Source organism: Juglans microcarpa x Juglans regia, chromosome 7S (genome assembly GCF_004785595.1).
Source record: "Juglans microcarpa x Juglans regia isolate MS1-56 chromosome 7S, Jm3101_v1.0, whole genome shotgun sequence".
In the NCBI taxonomy this organism is placed as follows: Eukaryota; Viridiplantae; Streptophyta; class Magnoliopsida; order Fagales; family Juglandaceae; genus Juglans; species Juglans microcarpa x Juglans regia.
The window spans coordinates 725,882-749,074 of record NC_054607.1 but is presented as its reverse complement, the minus strand read 5'-3'; the positions used below and the strand labels follow the sequence as shown (position 1 = coordinate 749,074).

The window sequence follows — 23,193 nt, the reverse complement described above, 5'->3', positions numbered from 1 at the left end:
CTTGGTGATTAGTGGATGAGCTGAAAGTTTGTAATTCTCTTTTTTACATTACCCGCTTGTTTGTTCTCACAAGTCATAATTGTGATTATAAAATTCGTATCAATTTAACTACTGGAAATGTTCATGAGTTTCTATCTTCTTTTTAGCTCACTAGAATGAAATTATGTGTCTTACTTTGTATACTTGCTGTGTACTTCGGCTTTGCCTAGTTTCACTCTATTCAATAAAGCTACTTATTTACTTATAAAAAAAAAAAATTCAATTCAACTACTGAAGTGTATATATATTGCTTAGTATTTTATAGTGAAAAATACTACTTTTTATTATCTGTTGGTGCTAAGAAGTTGGCTTAGTATTTTTATTTTATAAGATTATTGTACTTAATTTATCAAGAAGGGGACCGCATTAAGCGGTTTAATGTCGTCTAATAACCGGACTGATCAATAGAAATATAACAACGGGGGGCATGCATTACATGGTGAATGGTGGTAAAATGTTTAATTTACATGGATTGCCATATTCTCTCATTTTCAAAGGAAATACCCACGAGGTTTCCTCTGTTTTGGTGGTAGGCCATCTCGTCAGGATAAGAATGATTCAATCTATAAACAGAATTCAAAGCTTAGAGCATTGATATTGATTTCGTTAAAAGTCTAGCTAAATATAAAATATGATAAATTTTATCAAAAGAGAATTACATTAAATTAGCCAAAGAGATAATTGTAAAATTTTGAACTACAGCCTACAGTAAATGAATATGTTTTTTCAAATTTAAAGGGTTACTGTTCACTCATCAAATCTATTTTTTATTCACTTTTAATCTACAACCGTCTTATAATTATAATGTAAGAATAAAATTAAATTATTAATTAATATATGATTAATGTAATTATAAAATATGAAAAAAATAAAATATTATTATTAAAAAAATAATATTATATTATTATTTTGATGAATTCAATAGTTAATCTAACGTAGAGTTATGGATAGTGAAGTTTTCGATATATGAAAAATATGTACTTTTTATTAAAATTTAAAAATGAATTTGATAAGTAGAATGCTACTACTCTTACCACGAATCAATCAATGATCAAATGACCTTTGCACCTAAAAGATTATCTCTTTTCATTTTCTAAAGAGACTGAAAAGCAAAATAGACAAAAGAAGAACAAAACAAAAATAGAAAAGCACGAAAACGAAATTTGTTTGCAGCCATGTTTGATTTGTTTTTGAATAATAAACTTCATCCACGTTACATTATTTTTCATTTGAAAGAAGAAAACACGGCAAAGATGGGAGTGGAAGTAAAATAACAAAAGATAGAGAAATAATTGATTATTTTTTCTCGAGACCAGAGCATTTAATTGCTGAGGTACAGTGCAATTGCATATTGTTGGCACAGTATAGTACTGTCCTTAACTTGATATTCCTTAATTAATTTGGTTCTATCACATGGTTTGGCCCCAATTAATTAATGGATCGACAGGAGTCTCACGGGGAATCCGTCAACTGTCAAAGACCAGAGCATGCATGTGCCAACTAACAGAGACAAAATTATCAAAGTGTCGAGAAATCGATTTTCGCACTCTCATTTATCTTTAGTTCCGTAATTTAATTAAGTAATTAATGTGTCACTTTTATTTATATATTTAGAATTGTAAGTAGGCTTATCTTATAATAATGGAGTTTTAAATGTGAAGTAGTGCAGCTTTAATTTCTTGCCCACCGCGTCGATCACGAGGTAGCTAGGTCATTCATTCACTTCTTGCAAGAAATAAAATTTGATAGCCCAAGCCTCATAACCAACTAAAACCTGACACTCAGTTAACCTATTGCCCATATGAGCAAAATAAATAATAATTTATGGATTGGCATCTTTCTTTTGCAAAGGCAATGTCCATGAAGTTTCCTTTCTTTCGGTGGTAGCTCAAGCATTTTGAAAAAGCAACTTTGAGTAGGATAATTGCAACTTCTGCATCAAGAATTACAATTCTTTTGTCGCCACTTTACTATTTTTAATGTATTTTTTTAAAAGATTAATTATCTACCCCTCTATAAATACTGAAAGAGAGTCGCGTTCACTCCATCGACAGCAGTATATTCATAGCCCCAACTCCATTTGCCTCTCCGATAAGAAGCAATAATTCTTCTTATTTTCAAATATCGCTAATTTTTTATAATGTTTAGTTTTGTGAAGATAAGGATTTTGTGGAGGATGTTCATCAAGTAAATAAACTTTTGACTGCCCTTTCTTTTCCTCCGGACTACTTTGAGGCCCACTTACACCACAATCTATGCATAAAGGACAATAAGAACAAAACAAAAGTAGAAAAGCTGGAAAAGAAAATAATTTTCCAGGCAAAAAAAAAAAAAAAAAAAAATACTGGTGTCGGTTTAAAGAGATTGGCAATAATGTTGATGAGTTGATCTTGAATTATAGAGATTGCTCGTTCAACTTTCAAAGGTTCCATTTCCACGATCCATTCATATAAAAATCCCAAGAGAATTCCTGAATATTGCATCATCGCCAACCTTTTTTGTAATTAGTTCCAAATTAAAGAAGAAAGACATCTTATTTACCATCTTAACAGGAAACAAGGTAAATGTTTTCTTTGGGAGCTGCCAGATGAGAAAATGTTAATGGAATGAAGCAGTACTGAGAAAAGGATTTTCTTAGAAAAGGTTATGAGTTATCTTGACAATATGACAGACTACCTAATTAAACCGCGTCAGCCATTTCCCTATTTAATTTTATTATAGTAAGATATTTTAATTTCTCACTATCATTTTCGGATTCCCCATTTTCTCACACGATCGAACTTTCTCAGAAATTCCATCAGTCAATGACCCATGACCAGAGCATGTGCCACTGACATTCTCCTATTTAATTTTATTACAGTAAGAATTTTCTTGCAACCTGAGCTTGCTTTGCTGTTTGCAAAAAAAAAAAAAAAAAAAAAAAAAAACCTTCCTTCATTTCCCTTGATTTCTCTCATTCCGAAGAAGAAAAACATGGCTGATCAGGTGGGCTTGGCATTTCTCTCTGCTTCACTCAACGTGTTGTTTGACAGAATGGCATCTCGTGAGGTGCTTCACTTCATGATGGGAAGAAAACCAACCGAAGCGCTCTTAAGGAACTTGAAGAATGCAATCCAGTCTGTGAAGTTTGTGCTTGAAGACGCGGAGGAAAAGCAACTTACGGATTCTTTTGTGAAAGACTGGGTTGATGAGTTGAAGGATGTTATCTACGACGCGGAGGACATCTTGGATGAGATTGCTACTGAAGCCTTGCAAAGAAAGCTGCAGGACGCTGAATCTAGTACCACTGCACTAGATAAGGTACGAGACCGCTTCTCTCGTACTTTCCTTGATACTTTTGTCAATGAAGTAGAGACAAAAATAGAAGAGGTACTTGATAGACTAGACGATCTAGTAAAAGCAAAGGATTTTATGGGTCTACAAGTAGGAGTTGGGGAAAAACAATATCCAGAAAGGCTGTCCACTAATTCTTGCGTCTTAGAGTCCGACACTTTCGGTAGGGATGAGGACAAGGAAGAAGTAATTGACATATTGCTCTCGTCTGATGTGAGAGGAAATGAAATGTGCGTGATTGCCATCGTTGGCATGGGGGGAATCGGCAAGACTACCCTTGCTCAACTGGCATACAATGACAGTCGGGTGGAACAACATTTCAACCTTAAAATATGGTTTTGTGTTTCAGAAGAATTTGCTATGCCCATGGTAGAGAAATCTATTATAGAGGCAGCAACTTCGTCACCTTGTCCTGAATTTAAGAATCCAGAGCAGCTTCGAGTTATACTAAAGAAGAGTTTGACGGGGAAGAAATTTCTCCTTGTTTTGGATGATGTTTGGAGTGAGAAACCCATTCATCGGGAGTTCCTAGGCCAGCTCTTGCGATATGGGGCTCGAGGAAGTACGATCCTTGTCACCACAAGGAATGATAGCGTTTCATTGGCCATGCACGCTATTGCAACTCATCATCTAAAGCTATTACCAAAGGATGATTGTTGGTCCCTTTTTGAAAAGCATGCATTTCGTAATGGTAGCTCCAACGCAGATCCAAAGATAAAAAAAATAGGTACTCAAATTGTGGAAAAGTGCAAAGGTCTACCTTTAGCAATCAAAGCCATTGGCGATCTCTTGTGGTCTGAATCAAATGTCGAGAGATGGACGAATATATTGAAAAGCAATTTATGGGATCTTCCCATGGAGGGGACATACATTCTTCCGGTTTTGAGGTTAAGTTATAAGTATCTCCCCTCATATTTAAAAAGATGCTTTGCTTATTGTTCGATATTTCCAAAAGGCCATATTTTTAAGAAAGATCAATTAGTTTTGTTATGGATGGCGGAAGGCTTCTTACAACAATCCAAAATACTAACTACGGAAGAAGTTGGCAATCGTTGCTTCGATGCTCTTGTATCAAGATCATTATTTCAACAATTAAGTCATGAAACTAAGTCAGGTTTTGTAATGCATGATCTTGTCAACGACTTGGCAAAATCCATGGCTGGGCAATTTGGCACTGATAGTTTAAAAAAAATTGTGAAGATGACTCGCTATGTATCGTATTTCGATGAAAGTTTGGGTACGTTGCGGGATATTGAAGCTGATCTTTTAAAGGCCAAACAATTGCGCACTTTCCTTGCATTACGTTTTCCAAGAGTAGAGTGTTGGGAAAACAAAATGCCAAGGACAATATTGTGCTTAAGAGTTCTCTCCCTAGGCAGCATAGGCTATGGGATTACTACGTTGCCTGATTCAATAGGCGAGATGAAATATCTACGTTATTTGGATGTTTCTTCGGCAAAATTTAACAGGTTGCCCGATTCCATATGTAATTTGTGCAATTTGCAAACATTGAAGTTATCATGTTGTAGGAATTTGGATAGATTGCCAAGAGATATGTGGAAACTCATTAATTTACGTCATCTTGAAATTGATGCAACTGACAAATTAAAGGAGATGCCGATAAAAATGGGTAGATTAAATTGTCTCCAGACGTTGACAAAATTCGTCGTCAGCGACAGCAAACATGACAATGCCATTGGGGCTAGCATTGGAGAATTGGGAAAACTAAAAAATCTTCGAGGAATTCTTTTAATTCAAGAGCTCCAAAGTGTTAGATCAGTCGATGAAGCTTTGGATGCAAGCTTGAAGGATAAGGGTTACCTCGAGAAGTTGGTGTTAAAATATAAGCCTGATCCACTTGGTATTTCGGAAAGTCAAAGAGGTGTACTTGAAAATCTGCAGCCGCATGAAAACTTGAAAAGTCTCACCATCGACTACTACAGCGGGGAAGGTTTTCCTGATTGGATAGGAAGGCTTACTTCATTGTCTGAGTTGAATTTATTTAATTGCAAATATTGTAGTGCCTTGCCACCCCTTGGGCAGCTACCTTTTCTTGAGAAACTCTGGATTAGTGGGCTGCATAGAGTTGTTAATGTGGGTCCAGAGTTTTATGGAAATAGTAGTAATTCTTCAATGAAGCCATTTGGAAGCTTGAAATTTCTGCGGTTGGAGAATATGTTGAATTTGGAAAACTGGTTTCATTTGGGTGCTGAAAATGAAGTTGAAACTTTTTCTCAACTTGAAGATTTATATATTAGAAACTGCCCCAAGCTGAGAGGAAGGTTGCCTGTATAGTGGTCAAGTCCTCGGTACGTACAACTTTTCTTAAATAGGGTTACTTCTATCACATTTACTTAAAAAATTCACACTAATGAATTATTTTATTTTTCAAAAACAAATGCAATATATGACTTTTCTTCATGATCTTGGAAAAATCGTGATTGGAACAATTAATTCTTGATTTTTAAACTACATACGTATTTGAATCTATATTGATAATTGAATTGTTATTATTTAGGGTAAAGTTGATTTGATCCCTGAGAAGTGAAGATATTTGCTTAAATCTTGTGTGCGCGAACGCTAGAAGCAACCTCCTACGTACCTAGCTAATTGCCACGCACATTATTGCCTTCCATTTCTATATGCATTTCCAGATCCGTGAAGGGAATGGTTTGGCAGATGGTTAATTTGGGAGCTAGCTGTGGATGTGAGACCACCTTTGTGGACGTGGCATGGCTAGTTGTGGACGTGCATGTGATTATAAATTATGATGCTAAGTTTGTTTATGGTTTTTCTTGTTATATATATGGTTCATGTGACAAACATTTTTGCTCAACATTATATTCTGGTTTGAAATATTATTATGCTATCATTTGCACTGGTATATATAGATGCTTCTTTTTACTCAGTTTTTCACTTACCAAAACACTTATATTGCATGTATGTTTTGGTTCATGCAGGACTCCCTCACTTTAAACACTAGTTTTATACTTTTTTTATTATGATAAATAGTTCGAAATAAGTATTGTACAGATTAGTTTCTAGTAATATATATATATATATATATATATGGTTTTTGCAAGACCTTTGGTTTTGTGATTTATATAACTCTCAAAGTTTTTTCTTCGTTTGTAAAAGGTATTCCTCCGCTATAAGTGAGGGTTATCAATAAAATTGAGGGTACCGTCACTCTTAGGTTAGGTTTAGATAGTAAATTGAGAAGAGATGAGATGAGTTGAGATGAAAGTTAAAAGTTGAATAAAATATTGTTAGAATATTATTTTTTAATATTATTATTGTTTTAGAATTTGAAAAATGTTAATTGTTTATTATATTTTATGTGAAAATTGTAATGATTAAATAAGATAAGTTAATCTTTAGGATTTATTTAATCCCCCCCCCCCCCCCATTTTTTTTGTCATTTATGGCGTTCCTATGTCGCAAATAAAGAATATCAATAAAATTTCTTTTATAATATCTATTGTATTTCTACACTAAAAGAGGTTATTAAGAACATTATTATTATTATTATTATTATTATTATTATTATTATTATTATTATTATTATCATCTAATTGGTCTTATAACGAGTGAAGCAATACATGTCATATTATGATTTTAATATAATGAGTTTTAAACATTTGGTTTGTCATGTGTTTAATAATTTTATATTTTCTGTTTCTTTCATTTTCTTAAGTATATATATAATTATAAGAGATGCTCAATAATTTTACATTTTTTGTTTCCTTCATTTTCTTAAGTATAATTATAAGAGAACTATTATAAACATAAAGAAATTATATAAAAGTAAACCCGCAAACTTATGTGGCTTTATGAGATCTGTCAGATCTATTTTATAATAAAAATAATTTTATTATCTGACGTATTACATCCAGCCACATCAATTTTAGGTTTACTTTTGTGTAATTCCTTTTTATCTAAAGTATTTTTCTAATTACAATCACTTGTAAAATTTGTTGAATGGATTTATGATTATCTTTATATTTATCATATTTGTTGCTCTAATTGATATACATCTTAAAATCCATACTTACCACATTAAAAATGTTGTAGCACTTTCAACAGGAAATACGTACCTTGTAAGTGAGCTCTTACTTGTATATTTATAACACATTTGTCATCGGAATCACGATATCGTTTAGCCATATATAAATAAGGGTGTCCAAAAATCTAAAAATCGAAACCTGGAATGGGTGGTCAAAAACTCCAGAGTCGAGACTGATTATTTTGACGGTTCTTATTCAATTCAACCTCAACGAGAGATAAACACATATAACAATACATAAAGGAAAATATGCTATACCCTTCAGTTTGTACCTTCAATTTGATTATTCACGTATTTTTTTAAGTAACTTTTGCTTAATGATTAACGAATTGATTACGGGTATATTGATATTCTTTTAAAAAAAATTAAAGATGTTTAGAAAATATTTAAAATAATAAAAATACAAATTTGTAGTAGGGTAAAGCCAACGGTCAAAGCGGGGTGGCATAATAGCAGCACCTAAACTAGAATAATATTTTATACAATCTTAAGCTCACGTACTCATTTAAAAAAATGTAATTAATCTAAAAAAAGAATACATTTTTCATAAATCTCGAATGGGTTATGCTATTCAGAACCCACACCATATATATTTTAAATTTTTTATGTTAAATTAATTGAGTTGTACTACTCATCATCTATACATTAAATACTTATTATAGGAAAAAAAAAATTAAAAATGATGTGTAGTGTATGGTATAAGGTTGTGTTTGGTTGTTGAATCCAACTCAACTTATCTCAAACCAATTATTGATGGGACTCATTACTTTTTCAATTTTTCATAAAAATGTTAAATTCAACTCAACTTACTTCATATATTTCAACTTAAAAACTTAAGAGAATTGCTAAAGACACAAAGAGATTATATAAAAATAAACCCACAAACTGACGTGGCTTCACAAGATCCATTAAATCTACTTTACAATAAAAATAATTTTACAATCTGATGTAGTACATCAAGCCACGTCACTTTATGAATTTATTTTTGTGTAATTTTTATGTGGCTAAAGTATATTCCAAAACTTAAAACTCATTTCAACCTAGAAAAATTACATCAACTTTAATAAGATCCATAAAATATTAATATTCACAACTTATCTCAATGTCAAATTATTATTCTTCTCTATATGGGGAGAGGCTAGGGGCTGGACGTGTAAATAGAAGGAATTTACACTCTTGAGCATTGGCATTGGACTAGCCAAATGCCAATGAATCTTCATATTTTGGCTAGATATGAGTAAAATCCTCAACATTGGACTAGCCAAACAGCTAAAGCTCAACATGTGAGGTACAGTAAATTAAGCTCCCTAGTCCTCTTTCGCTAGGCACTATTCACTAACCAAAGTAATATTTTAATCAATTCCAACAACCATTATATCATCTAATTATTTTAAAGTCTAAATTATCCATTTCAATTTTGATGAATAGTCCTTTATTTTTTACCTTATTCTATTTCATTAATAATAATTAAATTATGAAATTTAAATTAAATCATTAATTAATATATAATTCTATTTCCTACCTTATTTTAAGTAAAAATTAAATTATTAATTAATATATGAAGTGTATTTACAAAATATTACAATTTTTTTTGTAAAATATTATTAAAATATATAATATTATATTATTATTTTGACTTTAAGATAGCTAATTCAATGAGACTTCACCAAGCTAAAGGTTATTCAGCAGGAGCCACTCAGCATTTTCGAGAGGTTCTAACAGCGTCTTCAGAGGTGGAGCGAGCTGATTTTCAGCCCTGCTTGATAATGTTATTACAAATGAGGAAAATATGATGCTATGTATGGCACCTTCTGAGGATGAGGTAAAAGAAGCGATTTTTTCCATTTCTAGACAAAGTAGCCTGGGGCCTAATGGCTTCGGTTCTACTTTCTATATATCATGTTGGGATATTATAAAAAATGATGTGTTGAAGGCAGCACAAGAGTTTTTCAGTGGTGCACCTTTAACCAGTTTTTATTCCTCTTCTTTTATTGTTCTAATCCCGAAAGTACAAGATCATTCAAGTTTTGACAAGTTCCGTACTATTAGTTTGTGTTCCGTGGCTTACAAGATTTTTTCAAAAATTCATGTAAGTAGATTGGCGCGGATTATTCATAAGTTGGTTTCCCCTGAACAATGTGCTTTTGTGTCAGGGCGAAGCATTTTTTAGAATATTTCTCTCGCACAGGAAATGGCTCATTCCTTGAATAAGAAGACCTTGGGTGGTAATGTGATGGTGAAAATTGATATGGCAAAGGCATATGATCGAGTTGATTGGGATTTTCTATTGGAGGTTTTTAAGGCATTTGGATTCTCAAATAATTTTTGCCGATTAGTGGGGGAGTGTGTGAAGTCTCCGTGGTTTTCAGTGATGATGAATGGGCTTTTAAAGGGTTTTTCCAACCTTTGCAGGGTTTACGGCAAGGAACCCCCTATCCCCTTATCTTTTTATTATAATGGAGGAAGTGTTGACACGGTTGCTCAAGAAAAATTTTGAGGAAGGGCGAATTGGAAGTTTCTCTCATCCGGTTGGGGCTCCTTTGATCTCTCATCTATTATATGCCGATGATCTTCTTATATTTACGAATGGTGGGAAAATATCAATAAAAAGATTTGTTGATACTCTTGCATTGTATGAAAGGTGGTCGGGGCAATTGATTAGCAAGGAGAAGTCGGCTATATTCCCTTCAAAGCTCATTACGTCTTCTCGAAAATGTGCCTTGTTGAGGCTAACAGGTTTCAAGGAATGAAAATTCCCAGTTATCTACTTGGGCGCACCACTTGTGTCGGGTAGATTGACGGCTCGCATTATTGAGCCTTTATAGAAAGAGTAAGGAAAAAGGTGGGAGGGTGGAAATTTAAATCACTTTCTCAAGGGGGCGGTTGATTTTCTTGCGACATGTTTTGTCAAGTATGTCCATACATATTATGTCGGTAATTAGTCTTCAGATGGTTACTATCTCTCTTATAAATTCTTTGTTGGCTAACTTTTTCTGGGGGGAGGTAGATGGAAAAAGAAAGTTACATTGACGATCCCGGTCGACTATGTCTAAGCCAACGGCAGAGGGTGGATTGGGTTTGAGAGACCTAAAGGAGGTTCAACGCTCTTTGCACATGAAGTTTGCATATCACCTAATGTCGACTAAGAATTTGTGGCCTGATTTTTTCCGAGCGAAATATTTCAGAGATGGTCATATAGCCGCTTGGAGTTCTACTGGCTCTCGCTTCTGGAGGTCCATCGTATCAACTTTACTTGAGGTCATTGAGAATACAAAAGGGTTGGTGCGAGGAGAAAATGTTTTTTTTGGTATGATAGGTGGCTTGCTTCGGATCCATTGTCTATGCGGGTAGAGGAGATCTCTAATGCCAAGCTTCGGATTTAGGACTAATGGGCAGACCAGTCTTGGGATGTTGGTATTTTGACGGACCCTGTTGGTGCAGAGGCTACTTCGAAAATTTTACAGGATGTGCATGCTGGTAAAGTAGGCCTAGATGTTTTTGTCTGGACTCCTTCACGTGATGGTAATTTTTCGACAGCAACTGCTTGGGAGGTAGTTAGATCCGGAGGTGATTTAGTGCACTGGAAGGAATGGTTTTTTCAACGATTGTTACCTAAATGTGTGTCCATCTGCCTATGGAAAGCATGGTTTAACTCTCTTGCAGTAGATGAGAGGGTGCGGACGAGGGGTGTTTCATTAGCATCAAGTTGTAATTGCTGTATACGGAGATTTTCGGAAACGCTAGATCATGTCTTGTGCTCGAGCGAACTGGCTACTAAAGTGTGGGATCAAGCAAGTATTGCGTTGGGGTTTCCTTGTACCAGACAAAATAGATGGAAAAGGAGGATCTCGGCGTGGTTTCAATGTGTAAAAAAGACGTCCATAACAGATACATTAACTGGTTTAATACTGTGTCTAATTACATGGAGCCTTTGGAAGAGAAGATGCAAGGCGAGAATGGAAGGGGTGCAAGAAAGTGCCAACCAAGTGTGGTGGTCCGTGTAATATTGGATTCATTTGTTAGCTGGAGAGATCAACTCATCTCAAGCGCTATCCTTGACTGATTTGCAGATTTTGACTGAGCTCCAAATTGAGTGTCTGAACATTTATGTGAGACGGCAGAAAATAGTGGCCTGGACGAAACCTCCTGTGGGTTGGATGAAGCTGAATTGCGATGGGAGTTGTCGTGATAATCCGGGGAGCTCAGGGGGAGGGGGCGTTGTAAGAGATTCGGCTGGCAATGTGAAGGGGACTTTTTCGACTCATTTTAGTGTTGGAACTAATAATGGAGCCGAACTAAGAGCTATTTTAGAGGAGATTCTTTTGTGCCGAAGATTAAATTGTTTTAATGTGATTATTGAAAGTGATTCCAAAGTGGTAGTGGATTGGATTCTTAAAGGGAGCTGCACCTTGTGGTATTTATAGAATTTTTGGAAAGAATTAATGGTAGCACTTGAGGGGATTACGTTTATGGAGGTCCACCAATATTGCGAAGAAAACCAAACGGCGGATTTTTTAGCACGGCAAGGTGAGTTGGGGAGGAATGTTAGCTATGAAGGCCCCGATAATTTACCATAGCTTTTGAAAGGCATTATTCGACTAGATAAAGTGGGGCTTCCAACTATCAGGAGTTAATTTCTTGAATTGTAGTCTCTGTTTTGAGGTTTCTAGCATTAGATGGTTTTTGTTGGTCTTCATATAAATTGGTTTTCCTTTTTGTTTGTTTGTTTGTTTTGATGCATGGAGTTTTTGTTACCACGGTATTCTTCAGTTACAAGTGAGGGTTTTTTAATAAAATTGAGACCGGCTGCAATGTGGATGGCTACCGGCTCTTTAAAAAAAAAATTACTATAAAAAAAATCACAAATAATTCTTTTTATCAGTAAAATAAATAGGCATAACCTAAGTACACTAAACATATACAAGTGCGGCACCTAAGCATGAGTGTCGAAAAATCACAAATAATTTTAAAAACCACCGTTTTTCCCTTTCATTTTTGTCTAAAAAACAGGAACTACTGGTACCAAAGTTACAACAGCATCTACTCATCTCTACGAAAATGTACTCTGAGGTCAGGAGAGTCTGGAAGAAGTAATTCGAGCTCTCCCATGTAATTATCAAGACGACCAGAGCCTAAACTTTGCTCCTGCGGGCCTGCTAAATGAGAACTAACCTCTGCATTTTCCCTTTGTTCCAGAGCTTTTTTGGCCATTAGATTGTCATTGAACAACCGAAGTGCGTCTGCTGTTGAGAGAGAATGAACAGATTCATACAAGTCCCTGAATTCGTTTCTCTTTTCTTGGGTTCCAATTAGCCTTTCTTTCAACTCATCTGGGAGGAAAGACAATGCACTTCATACATGTTGCAGATGGCCAAAAGTAAAAGAAATTATTAAGTACGAGACAATCTCAAGCAATTTGATATTTTTTCTGCAAACTAGATAACAGAAAACATTAGCTTTTCCCCATCCCTCCCCTTCCCCCGGTTTTACCTGGTAACACCTCTTACAACACCCCAGTTGTACCCAACAAGGACCGATTGCTTAAAACCAATGTTAAATCCTTCTTGTGCAGAAGCTTCTTTCCCTGCAGTGATACCTTCACGATATCCATGCTGAAAAAATCATTAACAAAAAGAAATAATTAAGTCACAAAAGCATTTAATCAAATGCACAGGCTAAATTTGGATGATAGACGAACAAAACCAACTATAGTTAGGCAACTACTGTATGATGCTGGTCACGTCTCCTCTGCCATTCCCTGTCCAATTCAGATGAATCATTCAACTCATCTCCATAACTGTCCCATATAGGTCCATCTCCATCCTGCAAATCATCCCCAAGACAATCTGAAACAGAAAGATGAATAAGATGTACTGCTGCTAAACTACCAAAATCTCGTATTCTACTCCAAAAGAAATTTATGCCATAACAATTGCGAAGATAACAATTAAAGAAAATATCTTGCATGAGAAATTCCAAAAGGTAATTCTTGAGCAGAAAAGGTAACGTTTTCTCAAATAATTGAATAAGAAAAAATAATCTTTTTCTTTTTGAATGCAAACAATAGCAAAATGGGTTCACTTTCATTTTGAATATCCAAAGTTGTTATGCCTTAAGGATGTAAAAGGTCAAAGCAGATGTATTTGATCATATAAACGCTGGGAAAAAGGAAGGTTTTGCTAGTATCAAAATCCACATTTAAGCATGGAAATATTTTCTTATGATAATGTCATGCAGAAAAAGAAAGCAGCTACCACAGCAAGGGTCTATTTAACTTTCAATTGCTGAAATTTATTTATAAAAGAAAAGAAAGGAAAGGAAACAAAAGAGCTAAACACAAGAAGTTCTTCTCTTTTTTCAATTAACTGACGCACCCATGGAAATGCACGTGAGTGACCTCATGCATCATCCATCCTTATGCAGGTTGGAAGTGCCATTCAACACAAAAATAGAAAACACAAATAAAATGTAGAAAGCATTTGATCATAAGTTTCTCAGCCAGATTTGCCTTAAAACATATAAATTAAAGTAATACCATGCAAATCACTTTCTTTACTAACGGAAGTTGAAGAAGAAACTAAGTCTGTCTTGGACAGCTTCAGACTTTCAGAGTAAAGCTCTTCAGCAAGATTGCCCTCCATCTGTACAAGCATAAACAAGTGAAACTAAAGTAACAAAGTCCAGCATATCAATAAGTAAAACACCACACACAAAAAAATGAGGATTTTCAATAATGAATTATCCCAACGGCAGTATGCAGATAAATTGAAAAAATAAAAACTTCAAGTTGCATGGTGCTTGCATAAACACAATCATCAACTTTAGAGCACCAAAGTAGAGAACATAAATGGGCATGCCTGAGTACACAGGTATTTTATACGAGAGAGATGCCAAAAACCCAAAATGACAAATACCCACACAAATTCCACATGTAATCGGTGCAGTTCCAAAGTAGAGATTTGAGTAAAATAAAATGACCAAAAAACACACGAAAGATCTAAAACCGATGGAATTAATGGAAAATCAAAACCTGTGTCCAATAAGACATTTCATCAAATACAGAGAATGCCCGATATGAAACCAAACATCAAAACTGTGAAAATTTACCACCAAGATCGATATTCCACAACAAACCAGCAATCCCCAACCAAAAAAAGATAATGATGCGCATGAAATTAAAGCGAAAAAAAAAAGTTGCGAGATAAGACATAAGCTATTATTCTCAAAAGAAAAGAAAAGAAAATATAGTGAAAAGATAATGAACTGGTAGGCTTGGATTACCCAAAACCCTTCCTCCAGCTTTGGGTGAAATTTCTCGGTTGATTTCCTATAAGTTTAGGATCTTTCTCCCTCTGTGTATCTCTCGGAGTGTCGATGAGATTACGGTGTACGGCCACGCCACACAAAAGCCCCCAGTATTTAGTATTTCCTAACCGAAAGTGAACCTGTAGCAGCATGTTTAGCGCTCACGTTATTTTATTGTCAAAATTTTTTCTTTAGAAAAATCAAGCTTATGCTCTAGAAAAAGATAAATATTCTAGTCAGACTTATAAATAATATAATTAGATATGCTTTATCATATTATAAAATTATTTAAAAAAAAAACAGATATGAAAGACCATATGAAAATAAATTAATTTATGAGTTCACTTTTATGTAATCACTTTATAGCTGATGTGTTATCTTTAGAAAAAATTATATTTATCATTTCTTACACCACACACCAACATATGATTTATTATTTTTATCGTTCTATTTAAATGTACATATTAATATAAAGATAAAAATGATAAATCACATATTAATATAGTATAAAAATGATAAATAACATTTCTCTGTGCTTTGAACTGTTTTTTATTGATATGACATGATGTATATGATCTAGATTAAGAATAGATGATAAACTATAAAAACATATTATTTTTATTTTAAATTTTATCATTTTCAATTAACACAAGAATTATATTTGTCAATTGTTGTGTATATATATATATATATATATATGAGTTATTCTATTCTTTAAATCGTGTGTAGAGTCACTATTTACATTATTTAAATAATAAATTTTAATTTATAAGATACAAATTTTAAAATTTATATTCTAAATCAAGTTAGTATGCATAATAAATTTTTTACATATATACACAGAGAGAGAAGAGAAAGTTATAAAACCGAAAAAATCTTGGGAGCATCCACTGTAGGCTGCATCCAAGTTGCACGCATTATGTGTCGAAACGGGGGCTTGAGAGATTTTCAACACATTTTGAATTTTCATTTCGTCTCACCCCCTGCGTATACCTTTCTTCCTCCCTCTCTGTTTCTTTCTTCCTCTTCTGTCTTCCCGTTTCTTTCCTTCTTCTCCCCCCACTCCCCGAGCAGGTCCTCTACACTGTGATTTCCCGAGCTCCTCTGCACTTTCATTTCTTGAGCTCCTCTGCACTGCGATTTCGAGTTCACAGGTGATCCTAACGATTTCGTCTTCTTCTTCTTCTTCTTCTTCTTCTTCTCTGCGAGTTCGACACACTCAGATTGAAGCCCTCAATCCACCGACGTGAATCCCTCAGATCTAAGGGAGGGGTAATGTATCGTTTCTTGTAAATAATCTTCTTCAAATTTTTCCATGTATTACTCCTTTTTTCTCTGTAATAATTCTAGGGTTTAGTCATACATTTCTTTTTTTTTCTCTGTGTTTACAGCATCTCTTTTTTCCTCTAGGGTTTAGTTATATGAGCTGTAAATTAATGATATTTTGCTAGAAATTAATGGGGTTGTTTCTGGATGATGCATATCTAGTATTAGCTAGAGATTGGAGGTTGCATTCTATCCAGAAACTTCGATGAGATTAGAAAGCATGGCCGGATTTGGAAGACATGTCCATACACACGAAAGCACATGTTCTTCTTGTCATTTTTTTTTTTTTTTGGGTATGGAATTTGTTTGTAGTATATCAGATTTCATACATCCTAAGAGAATCATAAAATTCTATAAAATAAGATTTGATGACTCACAAGTTAATTCACAGATACAAGCTTGGGTATCATCGGGGGGAACAGAAATGATTTCTCACACGTTGACTAGGCACCAGGAGATTCTGCAAGATCTCACTCAGGTAGCGTGGCTTCTTATTTGATGTTTAGCTGGATCATTTAAAATGAATTTGAATCAAACTTTGTAGAAGGGGCTTTTGCCGTTGTGTATGGGGTCTTGAAGTTTTTTTGCATTGCTTCAAAAGGGTTACACTATCTTTTTCTTTTGTCCTTTTTGTCTTTCATGTGCTTTCTGCTAACTTGAGTGGTTAATCATAGGGAGCTCCTTCCTCACCAAAATCAAGAGCAAGAGGATTAAGAACACTTAGGGCATGTTCTTATGTTGTTGTAACACATGCATCTATTCTGCCCTGGATCTTTGTTTGAAAGAAGGAGAGAGAAGAACTTAAACAGTATTTGTTCTGAGTTTACTGGAAAGTGAAGATTGGTGGCTATTTAATTAACTATTATGGTTGACCAATTGCACTTTCTTAAGCTTCATACAACCCCCTATATTAAGAAGAATTTTGTTTTTGAGCTTGGCCTCATGCTGTAAGGGCCACTGAAGCTAATCATAGAATAAACATGTATGCTTGCTTATAATTTACCTTGTTGCTGCACCTGCTTCAGTTCGAAAGCAATGGGAAAATGCAGCATATTTCAATGGTAACAAGGCTTCGAAGACGTGGGGTGATGTACTACAGCACAAGTATGATGTTCAGAAAGAGGAAGATAAAGTGAGAGAGATAGCAAAGAATCTGAAAAAGCAAAAGCAAAAATTGTTATATTTGTATTAAGTTGTGACATTTGTAATAGTGTTCGCTTAGTTAAGATAAATTCTATGTAAAAAACATGTCGTATGGATTAGATGGGTAGCTCATGAATGGAAACAACTTGTAAATTGTGTGGTGTAGATGGATAGCTCATGGATTAACACCATGTTATTATGAAAACCATGTAAATTTTTGTTGCTAAATCAACCTGTGTAAGGGTTCTTATGCGCCGTTTCTGTTTTTTCCCTGCTATCTTGCTATTGTTGGAATATGGTCTTACAAAGTAAATTAGGCCACCAGAGACTGCAAAAGATATGCCAAAAATGCATCCAAGCAAATATTCATGTTTTCCAGTTGACGCAGAGCATTCATTTGTTCAGCCTGCCATTGATTACTTTGCTTACTCTTCGACCATCTTGTATAACAGAGATGATAGTCCAATAATATTTGGGACTATTCAATGCTACGTGAAAGATGCAAAAGCAAGATTGTTGCTCGCATCAAAGGTTGCAGACAAAATGAGTGTTCCCATGGGTTTCAAATTGGTGAGGGGAATGCTGAATCTTACAACAAAAGTAAATTTTCATTGTTTGTACTGTAATGACCATAAAGTGAATGTTGAATCTTATAACAAAGATACACTTCTACTGTCCATTAGAAAGTACAAACCAACCCCACTAGTTTTCTGAAACTGAAAACCATTTTAAAAAAGGAAAAAATAAAACTTACTTTTGATAACATATAGAGATAACTTAAGAACTAATTCTATGACAAGGAAGGTGAGCAAAATTCCTAAACCCAAAAGACTCAACACTCTCTAGAGAGGTAACCAAGGGGCTAGTGACATTGTGCTTCCCATAAGACCATACAATAGAGCTAGTCCGCATTCTAGAGCTACAGGGGAGAGCTTAACTACCCATTGTTTGCACCCACGTCCTTATGGCAACTAGGGAGAGCTAGTCATCATCTTATGGCAACTATTCATCCTTTATCAAGCTTCTGCAACCATGAAATGGAGTCATTCCTTGCCTATCATGCATTTTTAAGCAGGAGAAGCAAACCAATCATTTGTATACTCTATGTTAATTGCATTAATTAAATCTAAAACAATTGAACTAGAAGTAACATACGTACGGTTACTGTTTAAAACTGCACAAGCTAGAAATCAAATAAATGAGCTCCTGCTCTTAGACAAGCATTAACCCATTAGATATTGTCATTACATATAAGTCATGTCCAAGCTACTAGGGAGAATTCCACTTTGTAAGTATATAATAAAACTCTATATTATTGCTACTTGGAAGTGTTCCAACTAAATGTAGAAAAGAAAAACTCTCCATTCTTAGGTAGTCATCAACAAAACTTTTAGGGTAATCCTAAGCGGCTCCAAAGTCAATAAGATTGATTACTTTTGTTGCCTCCTTGAACAAGAAATTACTCCAATTAGGATCAGTCTGCACTTGATCGAAGACAAAAACACACCATAGTTAGGGGGAAAATCGGCATAAGTGTCAACAAACAATAGCAAACTCATCATGAAGTAACAACCATACCATCCATACAAAACCATGCATGTCAAGTAAAACAAATGCTTTCACTCTTGATACCCTCTCAAAAACTGAGTCAGAAACAATAAAAAACTTTCATTCTAGGGAGAGTTACCTATTATCAAAAACTTTTAGATTTGGTACACTATTATGATGTAGTGCATGTTGATGACCCAAAGTCTCATACTTGTTGAAGTATGAAGATAGTTTACAAGCACGACAAATGACTGCACTTAGATTGGTCGACATTTCTTGAATATGAGTAGAGTCAATAGCTTGGTGTCTTATGATTACATCTATCAATATTGTTGGGTTTATTCAAACTTGGAGAGTTTCTCAAGTGATCATAGACTGGAAACAGCAGATCCTCTCTCGTATTCATACTTCTATATATATTAGATTATTATTTTGCTATGCTTTTGTTCATCCTTAAAAGAGTACTTGAAATAGGCATCCAACAAAAGAAAGAAACAGCTAGACATGGAGAATCCCCGGCCTGCAATGACTTTTGTTAATGAGCACCCCCATGTTTCTTTTGTTCGAGATTTTTGGAGAGTTTTGAAAACAACAAATGAGTTGTGTAGGGGCTCAATACACACGGTTTTCTCACATGAACAACTCGTATAAATTATAATACATGCGCATTGTTTATGCGAAAGAGCCAGTGTGAATTTCGTGAAATAAACGTTTGAATGTATGATAACAATTTAGAAAAAAAAGAATTTTTAGATAATCTTATCTATAAGTTAGTCGTGTGCTAAACTTACCCTTTTATTAACAACGGTTCATTAAAATCTTTATCAATAGAACCATTTCCTTAAGCTTCAAGCATTTTGATCATGTTTGAACGAATTTACATAGCAATATTAATATTCTTCAAAACTGATTTCCATTCGCGGATTAGCTAGCGATCTATTCCTAGGCATTTTTTAGCCTTCAAGTACATTCCAATTGTCTCCTATATGCAAAATCATTTCATGATCTTCCATATGCCTCGATGAGGTGCAACATGCACCAGATCTAAAAGTAGGTGTTTCTGCATGCACAAGCAAGCCAAAAATAAAAACATAAAGCAAAGGTAAATACTAGAATCAAATACAAAGCCTATTAACGAAACGAGCACACAGAAAAGAGAGCAGTTAAGGACCCTAATTTTTTGAAAATTTATCCATGCCCTAAGCATACCCATTTCAGAAAATACAAAAATCACATTTCGATGTACACATGAAGAACATAGCATATATGGACGGGAAAATGGTAGTACAATATTTACCTAGCAAACCATTTGGCGAAACAGAGCACTCGGTCCCGTCGCTGGTTTGGTCTGTTCAATCAGCTCGCGGGGAGCGGTGGCGCTGGGCAAACGTACGAGCGTCGCGAGGTGGTGCTGGCAAGAGGAAGCCGACGGATGCAGGTTCGTGGCGAGGAAGGAGGTTCGCGGGATTGAAACCTTGTTTGCTCCATTCAATGAGCTCATGGGACAGTAGAGGCACTATGCAGACGGAGGAGCGCCGCTCTGTGGCACTGACGAGAGAGACAGTGTCGCTGGGAGGAGCTGGGTTGCGGGAGCAGACGCGGGTTGAGATGGAGCAGAGCTTTTGCGGGATGAATTCGAATGGAATGAAAATGTTACAGATTTGCAAATTCGATCAAAACGTGTGTTTCAATTTTTTTTTTTTCTAAAAAAAAATACAAAAAACCACAAGCATCCATGTAGTGAGTGCATTGTGTGCACCCACTACAGTGGATGCTATATAGAACTACTCTATAAAACCAGTAAAGAAGTAGGCCAATAAAAAGCAATGGGACTCATCATCAAGTAGCCCAATCCTTTTGAAAAGCTCATCCTATAAAATGGTAAAGATATTGCTACTAAAACCAGAGGCAATTCCCCAAAATGGTTTGTTCGCTTATCATTCTCCTCATCCTCTGCTTAGCCTTGCTGAATACCCTCAGTGCAGCTTTTGTGGAGGAAATCACAGATGTCATAGCGATAAACTGCGAGCAAAAGACGAGCCATCTCCACTTCTACTTCCATGATATCGTTAGTGGCAAAAGCCCAAGTGCTGTCAGAGTTGCAGGGCCTCCAAACAGTACCATTTTCGACTTCCGGAACACGATGATGGTTGATGATGCACTAACCGAAGGGCCTAAACTCGCATCAAAAATCGTGGGAAGGGCTCAAGGATTTTATGCCATGGCTTCTCAAAATGAGGCTTCACTGCTTATGGTTATGAACTTTGTTTTCATGGAAGATAAGTATAATGGCAGTAGCATTACCATTCTTGGGAGAAATCCAGTGTTTAGTGACGTGAGAGAAATGTCTATTGTTGGAGGTAGCGGGCTTTTCGGGAATGCTCGTGGCTATGCATTGGCACATACAATTTCGGTTGACCCGAAAACAGGAGATGCCATTGTCGAGTACCATGTTTACGTATTGCATTTCCAGGGATTTGTTTTGGCTTAAGCTTGAGATCGGATGAGTAAGGGGATCTTGTCTTGTCTTGTTTATTTTATTTATTTTTTTCTTCAAATGTGCTCTATCGTATTGGGGTCATGATTGCCTCAAATGTATTGTTACCCCCAAAAATTATTAATACTCTATATATGTGGGCATTGCCTGCTGACTCTCTACCTCATTTCATTTATTCACAAATTGAGAATGTTTCGCTTTCAACTACTATTGTATTCACCTTGTTAATGTATAACGACTCTGCATTTTGGTTTGATAAAAAAAGGGGGACGCGCGATTGTTGCTCGAGCAATGATTTAGCCACTCACATTAACTATCACATACACATAGTCAGGTTCATTGTTGGAGGTTTACACATGATAGAATCCATTAATGAACAGTGACAATGAGTATGAACGGTAGATCTAACATCATTGTGCGTAGATTATACGTCAATTTTAGCTCCTGGAGTAAAGTAAGCACAATCATTTTTCCTTCAAAAACACACTACATTTATAGCCTCGTCATATCAGATGATATCAGAGTTTCTTTTCCATCTTAGGCACAATCATTTTTCCTTCAAAATGACGTATTAAGAAGCACGAAAAAGAAACCAATAAAGTAAAAAAGTAGGCCAACAAAAAACATTAATATGGTTTCTTGAAAACGCATCAAGCTGGTAGATGAATCGACCCTTTGAAAAGCTCTTCTCGCTTGACAATGGAAAGCTATCAACTTTATCCCTTTTCCTCAATCTATAAAATGGTAAAGATATTACCACGAGTGAACATAAATCAAAGTAGGTAACCCTCCACAAAAGCTTACTTTGGAGGCAAATTCTCCAAATGGCTTGTTTTCTGATCATTCTCATCACCCTCTGCTCAGCCTTGCTGAACACCATCAGTGGAGCTTTCATCGAGGAAAGCAGAGAAGCCGTGGCGATTAAGCGCGACGGAAAGACGACCCATCTCCACTTCTACTTCCATGATATCCTTAGTGGCAAAAACCCAAGTGCTATCAAGATTGCAGGACCCTCCCAAAGCACCATTTTCAACTTCGGGAACACAATGATGATCGATGATGCTCTAACGGAAGGGCCTGCACTCGAATCGAAACTCGTTGGAAGAGCTCAAGGATTCTATGCCCTGGCTGCACAAAATGAGATTGCAATGCTTATGGTTATGAACTTTGCTTTCATGGAAGGTGAGTATAAGGGCAGTACTCTTAGCATTCTTGGGAGAAATCCAGTGGGTAATGACGTGAGAGAAATGCCCGTAGTTGGAGGTAGTGGGGTTTTCAGACAAGTTCATGGCTATGCATTGGCACATACAGTATTGTTTGATTCAAACACAGGAGATGCCACTGTTGAGTACAATGTTTATGTATCGCATTTCCAGCCCGTTGCTAGCTTAGCTCGACATGGGATGAAGCCAGGGCAACATGCTTTGTTTTTTGTTTTATTTATTTATTTATTTTTTGTTTTCGGGTTGAACAACTCATTCACTTCTAAATATGTCTAATGTAGATCATATCGTTATTTGAGTGTGCCTTTTTGTTTTATTTAATTTATTCTTTCGTGAAAGTATATCGTGTTGTAGCCATGGTTGCCTGGAAAAATAGAGAAATTCTGTATACATATGTCCTTGTTTGGAGCATTTGAATTCACGACTGGGTGTGTTTTGGCTCCCAATTACTTCACCTGCATTAGCCCTATTCTTGATATCGTGCTTGAACTCTTGATTGAGAACATGGACGCCCTTGACAATCACACGCCTCTCCCTCTCTTCCCTTGAAAGAAATCATCTGAGAGAGCAAAAAACTAGCTATAAAGAAGCCTTGTCTTTTAAGCAAGCATGCTTTTCTTGAATCATTGGAGTGTCCCATCTTGAGCTGGACCCAAGCCGAACGGTGGGTGGATTTGTGTTGTTAAATGGGGTATCCCACTTATTAAGAAGGT

At 35.5% G+C, this 23,193-nt stretch overlaps 4 protein-coding genes across 6 annotated transcripts; 3 read left to right on the top strand and 1 right to left on the bottom strand.

Moving 5' to 3' along the window:
* Positions 1–2,817: 2,817 nt before the first annotated feature.
* Positions 2,818–5,667, top strand: LOC121241424 (putative disease resistance RPP13-like protein 1). Its single transcript, XM_041139180.1, has one exon. The coding sequence runs from the start codon at positions 2,851–2,853 to the stop codon at positions 5,665–5,667; it is 2,817 nt and encodes a 938-aa protein (XP_040995114.1). The 5' UTR covers positions 2,818–2,850.
* A 6,640-nt stretch (positions 5,668–12,307) lies between these two features.
* LOC121241025 lies at positions 12,308–14,913 on the bottom strand. 3 transcript variants are annotated; one of them, XM_041138610.1, is made up of 5 exons: positions 14,703–14,913; positions 13,974–14,079; positions 13,163–13,284; positions 12,929–13,050; positions 12,308–12,788 (listed from the first exon to the last, which is right to left on the bottom strand). In XM_041138610.1, exons 2-5 carry the CDS (start codon positions 14,077–14,079, stop codon positions 12,479–12,481), a joined length of 660 nt encoding a protein of 219 aa, XP_040994544.1. In that variant the 5' UTR covers positions 14,703–14,913; the 3' UTR covers positions 12,308–12,478. The 3 variants fall into 3 exon arrangements, with proteins under 3 accessions (XP_040994544.1, XP_040994543.1, XP_040994542.1); XM_041138609.1 differs by having other exon boundaries at positions 14,720–14,910; XM_041138608.1 differs by having other exon boundaries at positions 13,974–14,913.
* Positions 14,914–20,556: 5,643 nt separating this feature from the next.
* Positions 20,557–21,409, top strand: LOC121241026 (dirigent protein 22-like). The gene has a single exon (XM_041138611.1). The coding sequence runs from the start codon at positions 20,682–20,684 to the stop codon at positions 21,249–21,251; it is 570 nt and encodes a 189-aa protein (XP_040994545.1). The 5' UTR covers positions 20,557–20,681; the 3' UTR covers positions 21,252–21,409.
* A 525-nt stretch (positions 21,410–21,934) lies between these two features.
* On the top strand, positions 21,935–22,901 carry LOC121241024 (dirigent protein 22-like). Its single transcript, XM_041138607.1, has one exon. It carries the CDS (start codon positions 22,082–22,084, stop codon positions 22,754–22,756), a length of 675 nt encoding a protein of 224 aa, XP_040994541.1. The 5' UTR covers positions 21,935–22,081; the 3' UTR covers positions 22,757–22,901.
* Positions 22,902–23,193: the final 292 nt, after the last annotated feature.

Bases quoted from the DNA above. Each gene is read 5' to 3' on its own strand.
- LOC121241025 (XM_041138608.1), bottom strand. From the start codon at position 14,091: ATGCTTGTACAGATGGAGGGCAATCTTGCTGAAGAGCTTTACTCTGAA. The intron at 13,285-13,973 runs GTATTACTTTAA...TTTCTGTTTCAG, and splicing joins TAAAGAAAGTGATTTGCATG to ATTGTCTTGGGGATGATTTG. The intron at 12,789-12,928 runs GTAAAACCGGGG...ACATGTATGAAG, and splicing joins GTTGTAAGAGGTGTTACCAG to TGCATTGTCTTTCCTCCCAG.
- LOC121241026 (XM_041138611.1), top strand. From the start codon at position 20,682: ATGGTTTGTTCGCTTATCATTCTCCTCATCCTCTGCTTAGCCTTGCTG.
- LOC121241024 (XM_041138607.1), top strand. From the start codon at position 22,082: ATGGCTTGTTTTCTGATCATTCTCATCACCCTCTGCTCAGCCTTGCTG.
- LOC121241424 (XM_041139180.1), top strand. From the start codon at position 2,851: ATGACCAGAGCATGTGCCACTGACATTCTCCTATTTAATTTTATTACA.